This window comes from Zootermopsis nevadensis, unplaced genomic scaffold (genome assembly GCF_977971745.1).
Source record: "Zootermopsis nevadensis isolate Lab colony 2312 unplaced genomic scaffold, Znev_1.0 Znev_ptg000008l, whole genome shotgun sequence".
Lineage (NCBI taxonomy): Eukaryota > Metazoa > Arthropoda > Insecta > Blattodea > Termopsidae > Zootermopsis > Zootermopsis nevadensis.
This window is the reverse complement of record NW_028259140.1, coordinates 13,786,730-13,798,927: the sequence shown is the minus strand read 5'-3', so window position 1 is coordinate 13,798,927 and position 12,198 is coordinate 13,786,730. Positions and strand designations below refer to the sequence as shown.

The following is a 12,198-nucleotide window of genomic DNA, read 5'->3' as shown; positions in this document are numbered from 1 at the left end:
CTGCTACTCATTCTTGACCTCGGCACTAGATTAGGGTGAGTGGTCAGCATGACGCCCCGGGAAAGGATCCCTGTATCCATTGGATAGGAAGCTGGGTGGGCCCTAGAACCGGTCTGGACGCAGAGGCTAGAGGAAAAATCCTCTGCCCCTGTATGTGATCGAACCACAGTCGTCCAGCCCGTAGCTAGTCACTATACTGACTGAACTACCCCGGCTCATGTTTAAAGATAAATCACCATTTCCTGGAATGTTTACATTTAAGAACAGATTATTTTGCTTTTACTTAAATTCGACATTGGGTATTTGACTAGTCATAAATCATAAATCCAAGTGATCATCTTATAGAAGTATACTAACGAATTAAAAATATCTTTGCCATTTATTATGAACTTCTGAAACAATTTATAAGAACAGTATATTAACAAACTAGAGATGCGTTTGTCGTTTAATATAAATGTCTCTAATTGTCTGGTTTCGATGTGAAGATTATACAGCTAGAAATTATTTCAGCATCTTGGAGACATTTTGCACTGGGATCCTGTTAACATTTAATTTCCTTGACGAGAGTTGGTAGTATCTAATCGTCTGTGTTTGGCTGTCCTGTTGAATGTTCTGAAAAGTTGCTTGTCAGGTTCCTAATTTCAATTAGACTTTCGTTGTTTAATAGTAAAACAGTCAAAATGCCTGACTTTTTAGGAGATGAAATGAGGAAGGTGAAAAAGGATGATAAAGAGGAAGAAAAAGAAATTAAATGTAAGTAACGTATCTACACAATTCTAACCTGTACAATGAACTTTCGTGTGACGGATTAGTATTGTCATTGTGACTACTGGCCACAATGGTAATGCTATAGTGGTTTGCTTGTCATCTCAGCATACTCGTTATATACCTTTCTACATAGATTCTTTCCGTAACTGTGGTTAATAGGACATGGAACAAGTCAGAAAATACAGTACATGTACAGAACCTGTCTCAAGAACAAAATACATACTAGCAGACTTGATTACAGACCCAATTACACCGTTTAATAATTTCTACCAGTTATATTGTCTACTCTTGTTTCAAAACATTTATTGGGCCATTCTGTGCCGAGTCCATGTAGAAGTGGAATTTTCAACCTTTTCCTCAAGGATTTAAGTGAAATCTGGTGAAATTATATACCTTTGTCTGCAAATAAATATGCAAAAAAATCATTCTACTCATAGTTTTTTTAATAGGCATTTGAAATTGAAAATAAATGTGTTTGTTGGCATGATGCAGTTTATAAATGTTACTGTGGCTCTAATTGAACTAGAGAGCCATTTTGGTTTTGTTTGAAAGCTAATGAAGTGTCACTTCCAATGACACATGCTGAGGTTTAATGTGGAGCAGTGTCAGAGTCGTCAAAATTGCCCTTTGTCCTTGAATTGATAAAAATTTGAACCATAATTCTTTTCATAAATATATTTTCTGTGCCATTTAATTTCCTAGCAATGCTCCAAGTTTCAATTTGAGGAGTTACAAATTATAATGTGCAATAGAGTAGAGTAGAGTAGAGAGTAGAGTTTATTTACATTCCATAGATCCTTTTTAGGACTCAACCAAAGGATGTAGAACATGTCATTTCATACAATATACATACATTTCACAACTTTCAACACAAGTACAAGAACGTATTTCACATATCAATGTACATAAATTTCAAATTCTGCAATACAAGTATGAAAAATAATTTTACAAATTAATATACATAAACCTCAGAATTTTAGATATAAATACAAAACTTGCTTTACATATACGTAGATTATGGATATAAAGCTTAAACATTTTCAGCAGAGATGAAATCATCTACAGAATAGAAGGAGTGAGTAAAGAGGTAATCTTTCAATGCAGGCTTGAATACCTTTATATCATAATTTAGACTTTTAATTGTTGGTGGAAGATTATTAAACAACTTGATACCTGTATAGTACACTCCTTTCTGATATTTAGTAAAGTTAGCATTTGGCACATATAGATCATGTTTACGTCTTGTATTTAAATTATGTACATCTGTATTTCTTTTAAATTTATCCATGTTTTCCACCACAAATGATAGCAAGCAGAGTATAAATTCACTTGCAAGTGGAAGTATATTAAATTTACGAAATAATTTTCTACAAGATATCCTGCTTTTGACACCGGCCATTATTCTAATTATTTTCTTTTGCATGTAAAAAACTTTATTACTGTCTGTTGAATTTCCCCAAAAGATTAATCCATATGACAATACAGAGTGAAAGTAAGCAAAGTAAACTAGCTTTAAAGTATCTATTGTCATGACTGGTACGACTGTTCTCATGGCAAAGCATGCAGAGCTTAATTTGGGAATAATATACTCAATGTGTTTCTTCCAATTTAAGGTACTGTCGACTTGTAAGCCAAGGAATTTGTTTGTTTCAACTTCCACAATTAATTTTTCTTCAAAACCTATATTTAATCTAGGCTATGTCTTGTGCTTAGTAACAAATTTTATGAAGTTTGTTTTTTCAAAATTTAGTGCCAGTTTGTTAGCTCTAAACCATTTGTTTATGTTGGCAAAGACATCATTCATGATATTTTCAAGATAGATCAATTCTTGGTGTGCAATAATGATACTTGTATCATCAGCAAAAAGAATGGGTTTGGATATAGAGTTCACAGTTGCCGGCAAGTCATTTATATATATGAGGAAAAGTAAGGGCCCAAGAACTGAATCTTGTGGCACTCCGTGATTTACGATACCCCACTCTGAATAGGTATTATGATTGGTATGGGGGCTTTCAATTTCTACTTTCTGCCTTCAATTATTTAGGTAGGATTTAAACCATTGTCCTGCTATACCTCGAATCCCATAAAATTTCAGTTTCATTAGTAATATTTCATGGTTTACACAATCAAATGCCTTGGCTAGGTCACAAGATATTCCACCCACATGCATTTCATTTGTGAAACTAAATAGAGCCTTTTATGTTGAGAGATTTTTTCTAAATCCAAATTGCTCCTCGACAAGGATGTTGTTTGAGTTTAAGAAATTATTTACTCTCTTGCACATAACTTTCTCAAAAATTTTAGAAAATGTTGTCAGCAGTGAAATAGGTCTGTAGTTAGAGATGCAGGATTTTTCACCCTTTTTATATAGTGGTTTTACTTTTGAATATTTAAGTCTTTCAGGAAACATTCCTACAGCCATTGAATGATTACAGAGATAACTTAATGGAATACTTATATAATCTACACAAGATTTAAGTACTTTAGATGAAATTCCATCATAGCCACATGAATTTTTTGACTTGAAAGAAGTTATTATACTTTTAATTTCATTTGGTGTGGTAGGAATAAGATTAATATTTGGAAATGAATTAGGAATTGCCTTAGCCAAGAACTTCAAGGCATCTTCGGTTTTTGGAGTTATGGTATCACTGCTGTTCATTCTTTCTACAATCGTTAAAAAGTAGGTATTAAAATAGTTAGCTATAAGTTTAGGATCATTTACTCTGTTACTATTTATCATTAATGGTGGGCTTTCAATGTCTGTAGATTGTTTGCCAGTTTCCTTTTTTACAATTTTCCAAACAGTTTTTACTTTATTTTCAGACTCTACTATCAATTTATTGTAATGCATGCGTTTAGCTTCTTTAATGACTTGAGATAAAATTTTGCAATATTTTCTATAGTGTTGCTTCAATAGTGGGTTATTACTGGACCTGCTACTTAGGTAAAGAGCTCGCTTACATACACTAAGGTAATTTAGGCAGCGCTGGCTTAGATGCTGATTCAAGTTTAGATGTGTGTGAACTGGCATGTACATGCACTTTATTTATCTGAGCAGTATTTCTTCAGCCTTTATGCAAGTAACATGTGCCCATATTTCTTTTAAACAAGTATATTCCTATGTAATTGTAAGGTTATGCATATTTTGTTTTTATTATAAGTTCATCAAAAGAGGAGAAGGTGTTAGAAAAATTCTTTCAACACTGCTTTAAATTGTTTACTGACAAAAGATAAAAATTTAATGTTGAGCAATGTGATTGAATTAACCAATAGAATACATTATTAAAGAGTAGGGGATAATACTGACTTCTGTTTTGCTGTGTTTTGCAGCTCTTGATGAGGGAGACATCGCCCTTCTGAAGACTTATGTAAGTTCTTCTCAGTGTGATTATCAGCAAGTCACCTCATTGAGGACTTCAGTAGGTTCAGAATTTGCTGTAGGCTGGTAGTCTCAGACGCAACCCGGTTTTGAGTGAGTCTGAAGCCAAATATGGGGTTTGAAACTATTTTATTCATATTGGTTTCTGTAACAATTGCCATTCCATTTGTTGCTTATCATATTTATTGAATGAAATCAATGTCATGAGGTGACGGGCATGCCATTTAAAATTCTTGCTCCTGTTGATAAATTGCATCAGTGTGAAAAAGAAACCTGTAGCTTGGTTACTTTTCCTGTATATACCTGAGTACCTCATCATGAAAGCACTACAAGTCCACATGACATTCAGCAGACTGATATTAGCATATTTGTAGATACAGAGTCTGGCTAACACCCAGTATCATTTTGTGTTTTTATATTAAAATTGTATACAAAAGTTTTTTAGTCTCTCTGAATATGATCATAAGTATATATCTCAACACAGACTCCTGTTTTGGTTGGTATTTAACAAAAATTAACATGGTCTTTGTGATTTTATATGACTATTGGAAATTTGTTCTGGTATGAGAATGCCCACAAGCCTCTGCACATGGTATGTTCTCTGACATAAGTGGCTATTGGTCAGTGATATGTGTGCATAAGCAGCTGTGTCCCATTAAATGTGATGTTTGGTTGATTATGACTGGCACATTAACATGAATATGGATTTTTAATCCATTGCTCTGGAGATTGGCTAAAACTGCAAAATAGTTAGTGCCTACTTGTTTGTGCTACTAGGGCCAAGGTCAGTATACAAAGAGCATCAAGGGGGTCGAGGATGACATCCAGACAGTGACGAAGCGAGTCAATGAGCTGACAGGCATCAAGGAGTCTGACACTGGCCTAGCTGCACCTGCTCTGTGGGACTTGGCTGCCGACAAGCAAACATTGCAGAATGAACAGCCACTGCAGGTGAGTTTAAAGGTTGTACTATTGGTGTCAGTTCAGGATGATAAGCGTGAACAAAATAAGTTCCATTGAGCATACAGTTTTACATTCTGTGGGCAAATGAAAGAAACTGCAGTATAATAACCATTTGCATCACACTTCCCCAGAGAGCCTTATTCCAGATTGAACACCATCTGCAGTAATTGTAAATATGCAGGACACGGAACCTTGAATCATATCTGTAATGTGATATTATTATTCAAAATAGATGCCCTTCATTCATGAACAACAACTTTTGTTGGTTACTACCTCAGAACTGTTTCCTTTTGTCATGTCTTCCACCAACTTCTCCTCTTGACATTGACATTGGACTGTTTTTGTTCCCTTTCACTTCTTTACTTCATCCTGTTGTTGGTCTTCTAATAGGCTGATTGTCCTAAGTTTCTTGTTTGTCTGAAGGCGCTGTCAGTAATTTTCTATTCATGTATTGTGGTCAGATTACTGATATCTAGTGGTCTGTCTGTTGATCACACATCAGTCTTTTCTCTTGTAGGATTTTTGGTTTTCACAGCAGTGAAGATTTCTGTCTTCTGGGTTGTTGCGCTGTGTAGTCTGGTCGATGTTTACCAACGTTTCAGAGGTCATACTGTCTCCGTCATCAGGGCGATGAGTATGAAGATTTCTGTCTTCTGTGTTGTTGCGCTGTGTAGTCTGGTAGATGTTAACCAACGTTTCAGAGGTCATACTGCCTCCGTCATCAGGGCGATGAGTATGAAGATTTCTGTCTTCTGGGTTGTTGCGCTGTGTAGTCTGGTTGATGTTTACCAACGTTTCAGAGGTCGTACTGCCTCTGTCATCAGGGCGATGAGTATGAAGATTTCTGTCTTCTGGGTTGTTGCGCTGTGTAGTCTGGTCGATGTTTACCAACGTTTCTGAGGTCATAAGTTGGTAAACATCGACCAGACTACACAGCACAACAACCCAGAAGACAGAAAACTTCAGTCTTTTCTCTTAGGTCCTCTGAAACTGGGCTGTTTTCTCAACACCATTTTGTGATAAAAGAATCAGCAAAGAAGAAAGAAAAATAAAATGTGTTTGTGCGTGTGAGTGAAAATATCTGAAAGTATGTATATTTCATTTAAATTTGCCCCAGTTTATTTTGTGAATAAACAGTAGGTAGGAGTTTATGAAATCTTATATTGACAATGTACACTTGTGTTTTTGCATTGTTTGCTCTCTGTTGCTACTGTTATGTGCTAAGCAGTCCTAGATCAAATATTATTCTTTGTTACTTTGTGTTCTATTACCTTCATTACTAGTGTCAAGGGCTCTGTTGTTGCCCAAGTAGCCAAATTTGGAAGTTGTGAAGCTTGAGTAAACATCTTCATCACTTTTAATGTTTCCAGGTGGCAAGATGTACAAAAATTATCAATGCTGACTCTGACGATCCGAAATACATTATCAATGTGAAACAGTTTGCAAAATTTGTTGTGGACTTGGCAGATTCAGTGGCACCAACTGACATTGAAGAAGGCATGCGTGTGGGGTGAGTCCTTGAGTTTAGCCTTCAAAGAACCATTTTAATGAAGTGAAACATCATTGTAGCCGTTCATTCCCATTGCAAGATGTAATGACAAGTGGTAAAATACACTCTATTTTTGGGATCACAGCATTTAAAAGTTCATTATTTGCAATTTAAATTCTAGTAAAATATCTATAGTTTATCCAGAATAATTACTGCTTATAAAATTAAAAACAATTGATTTGCATTATTATTAGAAGTGAGGACTGTTCTAAGTGAGTATATCTCTGCGAAAAAAAGTGAATGCAGTATATATACTCATCTCAACGTGTTACTCTTGTGTTAAACTGATGCTCTTTTTATCAGAATTAAATAATAAATGTATTAGAACTGGGTACCCCTCAAAAATTTCCAGCTCCTTTGCATTAAGAACTGCTTAATTTTCTTGTACTGTGCTGTATTACATAATGAGATCAAAATGAATGGTCTGGGCTTGGAAGTATGTTTATCTGTACAAAGCATAAATGAGTTACTCAATGACAGAATTTCAGATTCATCTCTCTGAACAAAACTGGATTTACATGGCTAAGGATCAGAATGTGTGGTGTTTATTCAAGTGCGGATAGTGGTAAAATCTGAGATGCAGAGCTATTGTAAATGAGAGGATTTTTATCTGCAGTACTAATAAAAAAAGCAGGAATGACTTGCGACTCTTACTCATTCATCCAAAGATGTCTGTGTAGAGTATTATTGGTAGAATAAGGTCAGTGGCTGACATGTTACAGTGTGGATCGTAACAAGTACCAGATTCACATCCCTCTGCCCCCCAAGATTGACCCCACGGTCACCATGATGCAGGTTGAGGAGAAACCAGATGTGACTTACAGCGATGTCGGCGGCTGCAAGGAGCAAATTGAGAAGCTGCGTGAAGTGGTAGAAACTCCTTTGCTCCATGTGAGTTGAATGAAGTTTCATGCACATAGTATGAATTTTTCAAAGATGGTTTATTTCAAATTGTCTCCCATCCATTCACTTGGTAATGCTGTTAAAGGAACACCATTCTTATGTGGCATGTACTTAATAGTTGATTAAGGACAGATTTTTTTCTCTAGGCAATGATATTAGCTGCAGTGGTGGTTTAAAACATTTTTCTGAAAGACTGTATATTAAGCATTCAGAAATATCTTGCAAGGTAAAAAATTACCATTTGAGCCTAGTTAGAATTGTTCTCTGAATTTGTTTAACCATTGCAGCCAGAGAAGTTTGTCAACCTTGGCATTGAGCCACCGAAAGGGGTTCTGCTGTTTGGACCTCCTGGAACAGGCAAGACGCTGTGTGCTAGGGCTGTTGCAAATAGGACAGATGCCTGCTTTATTCGTGTCATTGGCTCGGAGCTGGTACAGAAATATGTTGGGGAGGTAAGAAATAAACCCATGGACTCATTTATGCACAATATGACAGTATTTGCTTGTGTCAAATGCTGTGATAATCATCAGATTTTTACAATGCATAGAAATGGAAAGAATTTTATTTATTGTGTTTACAAAATACAACTTTGCTTCCTCTGTCAGCAACTCAGCTGCTGGCTTACCTCTAACCTCAGCCATTTTAACAGTACCCTCCCAGTTTGTGGTATTTAATGATAAAAATTTAATAGAAAATGATCTGTATATGTTTATGGGTTTTTAAAAGGCATCTGAATGCACCATCTAGCAAAAGAGGAGGAAACTGCATGTTGAAAGAGTAAAGTATATATTAAGAAAATAAATTTTTGTTCTGTTACAATGTGTTACTTTCTGACTGAGGTTAGATATGTAGTGTAGACCATGTTCCTCAGCCTTTCTGGTACCATGGACCCCCATGTCATCTCATACATTTTGATTGAACACAATGTATTCCAAGTACAATACAGTTGAAGGTTTTGTTTTCCATCACGCTTTCTACTACAGTGTGGAAGTTAAAAATATGTGATGATGAAAGCTTCAAACGTGCAGCAATGCAGCTTCAAGAAAATAAATTCAACTTTGGAATCCTAAGCCACATCTTGTTTTCTCCTGATTAAGAAATGCTGGTTTGGACAAAGCTCTAATAAAGGACTAATCTTGAATAAAGGTTGACATTTGAAAAGGCAATAAGTATGCAACTGAATTCAATAAGAAGGTGTGTTATATTTGTCTTGAAATATTCAGTAGGGTTGGTCATCCCCATTGCATATTATCAAGACCTTGATCATCTCTAATTAACTCCTGTCCAGGTTCAGAATAATTTAGTTTGAGCCTCCAGTTACTTAATAGTAAGTAATGAAGTAGAATTTTTAAACACAGTCCAAGTGAATCAAGTTTGCTAATCTGATAAATTCTCCAACTAGTTGGCCTTTGAAAATAGAAAGTTCATAGTAGACAGATGTGTTAACATGTACGAGGATGTGGGATTTGAGGTTTTCATGGCAGTGACACTGAAGATGTCTGTCTTCTGGATTGTTGCACCATGTAGTCTTTTAAAAATTTACCAATGTTTCAGAGGTTTGCTGCCTCCATCATCAGGGTGATGAGGGTAAGGGTGTCAAAACATTATTAGCTACCAAAATTTATAATTGTTGGATTGTTTGCAGAACACCTTTGAAGGAAAGATAGAATGATAAATTTGTCTTTCAACCAGAACCTGAACATTGCAAGTGCCACTATCTCAGGGAGACGCATTTTCTGAAACTAGAATGGAGGTTAACTGAATTTTTGGGAGGGATTCCCTGAAATACTATTGTGTACATTTATATTTGCAGGGTGCGAGAATGGTGCGTGAGCTATTTGAAATGGCCCGCAGTAAGAAAGCTTGTCTAATTTTCTTTGACGAAATAGATGCCATAGGAGGAGCACGATTCGATGATGGTGCTGGTGGGGATAATGAGGTACAGAGAACTATGTTGGAACTCATTAATCAGCTGGATGGCTTTGACCCTCGTGGAAACATAAAGGTATGTGCCTGACAAGCCTTTTCATATTTGGCAAATAATTTCTGCATCAATAATATTTGTAAACTGAACCTCCTTATAAGTAAACAAAATAGTCATTATTTAAAAGTGAAAGTTTTTATATGTTAATTTTTAAGCTGCACATTATTTTCCCACTGTTCTGCTAGAAGAATTTAATTTAAAGGCAAAACGTGAACACATTAATCAGACACCCAATATTGTATTTACAAACACTTTATATACAAACTTATAGTTGCTTAAGATTCAGAAACTTCATCACAAGTGTAAAAGTTGTGTTAAAAACTTGAAGTGTGCAGCAGCATGGCAGCCCTCTGAAAGACTTCGAACTTCAAATTATTTAGACTGGATGGCAGCAATAGGCAGATGAACAAATATGCTGTTTCACAGCATGTGGAGTAATATCATATGTCACAAGAAAAGGAGATTATTGTTCAATGTGAAGGAAAGTTGAATGTTGCATGGACATTTAGCGGAACTGGAATATTGCAGCATAAGGATTGAAATTAAGACTGTCATTGTTAAGGATTTATGAATTCATTAATTAGTTACTTAAGGCATACATTCTTGTGCCATTAATGTTCTAAACTCATGTTTCAGTTAGCTGAAAATATTGGTCTTCATATATCAGTGCTTACTTGTGATGTGAACATTTGTCACAGTTATAATTCTGAGTATTGTGACTTCCGTTTTACAGATTTTTAAGCGTGTTTACAACTAAAAGTTGCAAAAATATGTCTTCAGCGTTGTCATTTTGTCTGTGTGTATGTAATAACTTCAGAACCACTCAACAGAATTTGCATGAAATTTGATATTGGAGAATTTTACTAAGATTTATTGATTTAAATCAGATAATGATAGATAATAGGTAATAATAGGTGAATGAAGATATTCTTGTATTTGTGATTGTGTTGAATGCGCTAGGTCCTGGTCTGCAGGTGTTTTCACCATATCGTAATGTTATGAAGTATTGACATAATTTGTAAAATATGAATACTGAGAGTCATGTTTTTCATAAAAGAATTACATGCAGAACATTTTATAGCATTTCTGGGACTAAAACAATGTATTGTAGTTGTATGCCATCTATTTACACATCTTGAATAAGGCCAGTACTGTGTATGGATGCAAAAGTATTTAACTTAGTAGTAAGTGCCTGTATTAAGTGGAAACCTGCCTACATTGGAAGAAATTCCCATCCCTTTCAGTTCTGATGTAAACATGTTTCACTGTATTACAGTTTCATAACTTGTCAATCAGCCAGTTTGAAACTTAGCAAACTGTTATTGAGAATGTTAAGACATCACAAGACCTTCTATGAGTGTTTGAATCTTCTGGCTGAATGCTCTGTATGTCAGGTGCTTATGGCTACAAATCGTCCAGACACGCTTGACCCCGCCCTCATGAGGCCTGGACGACTTGACAGGAAAGTGGAATTTGGACTGCCAGACCTAGAAGGTCGAACCCACATCTTCAAGATCCATGCTCGCTCCATGAGTGTTGAGCGTGATATTCGCTTTGAGCTTCTGGCAAGGCTTTGCCCCAACAGCACAGGTAAAGAGCTTTTACCACTGTACACCTTGTGAATGTGGGGAGTGTGTGTCAGGCCGTGATCAAGCTAATATAGAACGTGTAATGAGAGGTAGTTGATTTGAAAAGATCATACCTACATTTTGTATCTGATTTCTCTGAAGTTGGTAGTGTAGCATCCCAATGTGTTATGATGATTCTTGGTTTCTCTTGTATATCACTTCCCCAGTAAAAAATTAAAGCTGTCAACTACACCTCACGTAAGTCTTTGGGAGGGGAGGGGGGGTGAAGGTATAGCTCCTACTCTTGACCTCAGCACTAGATGGGGGTGAGTGTTCAGCATCACGCCCTGGCTGCGCTTTACCCCTGGGAAAGGACCCCGGTACCCATTGGATAGGAGGCTGGGTGGGCCCCAGAGCCGGTCTTGACGCAGAGGCTAAATGAAAAATCCTTGCCCCCGTTGGGGATCGAATCCGAGTCGTCCAGCCCATAGCTAGTCACTGTACTGACTGAGCTATCCCGGCTCATTCACTTCCCCACTACAGTGACACATAAAAGCAAAGAATGTTGTTCAAGTGGATGGACAGTGAACAGAGTGGGTGAAAAATTGATGTATGAATTTGAATTATGTTATTCAACTAAAAATTAAGCTTCCTCAACAAACCTAGCCACGTATACAAGAAGTGAAAATTCATTGATTATGTTTCAATGTATGATCATTTCTGTCACCAGGGTTTGTGATAGATCAGTGGGAGGATGAATGACAGGGGAAAATTGAAGTACTTTGAGGGTGCAAATTTATTTTGATTTTTTATGAACTGTTGTTCTCAGGGGCTGAAATACGATCTGTCTGCACAGAAGCAGGCATGTTTGCCATCCGAGCTCGAAGGAAGGTTGCAACAGAGAAGGATTTCCTGGAAGCTGTGAACAAAGTGATCAAGTCTTATGCCAAATTTTCAGCCACCCCACGCTACATGACCTACAACTGAGCATTTCCTAGTTAAGTATCAGAGAGTGATAATAAAGATTTGCAGTTGATATGTAATTTGTCTTGATGATTATTGTGCATCCTATCAGCTGATG

The 12,198-nt window shown here is 36.4% G+C and overlaps 1 protein-coding gene across 1 annotated transcript; it reads left to right on the top strand.

The window, feature by feature from the left end:
• Nucleotides 1-566: 566 nt before the first annotated feature.
• Rpt1 (26S proteasome regulatory subunit Rpt1) lies at nucleotides 567-12,160 on the top strand. The gene is made up of 9 exons (XM_022062879.2): nucleotides 567-753; nucleotides 4,102-4,139; nucleotides 4,928-5,101; nucleotides 6,484-6,623; nucleotides 7,385-7,553; nucleotides 7,853-8,017; nucleotides 9,379-9,570; nucleotides 10,944-11,139; nucleotides 11,947-12,160. The coding sequence occupies exons 1-9, from the start codon at nucleotides 681-683 to the stop codon at nucleotides 12,102-12,104; spliced, it is 1,305 nt and encodes a 434-aa protein (XP_021918571.1). The 5' UTR covers nucleotides 567-680; the 3' UTR covers nucleotides 12,105-12,160.
• Nucleotides 12,161-12,198: the final 38 nt, after the last annotated feature.

What these genes read in the sequence shown, in the direction of transcription:
- Rpt1 (XM_022062879.2), top strand. Translation starts at nt 681, where the DNA reads ATGCCTGACTTTTTAGGAGATGAAATGAGGAAGGTGAAAAAGGATGAT. An exon ending in GGAAGAAAAAGAAATTAAAT is followed by an intron (nt 754 to 4,101) that starts GTAAGTAACGTA and finishes TGTGTTTTGCAG; the next exon opens with CTCTTGATGAGGGAGACATC. An exon ending in AGAATGAACAGCCACTGCAG is followed by an intron (nt 5,102 to 6,483) that starts GTGAGTTTAAAG and finishes TAATGTTTCCAG; the next exon opens with GTGGCAAGATGTACAAAAAT.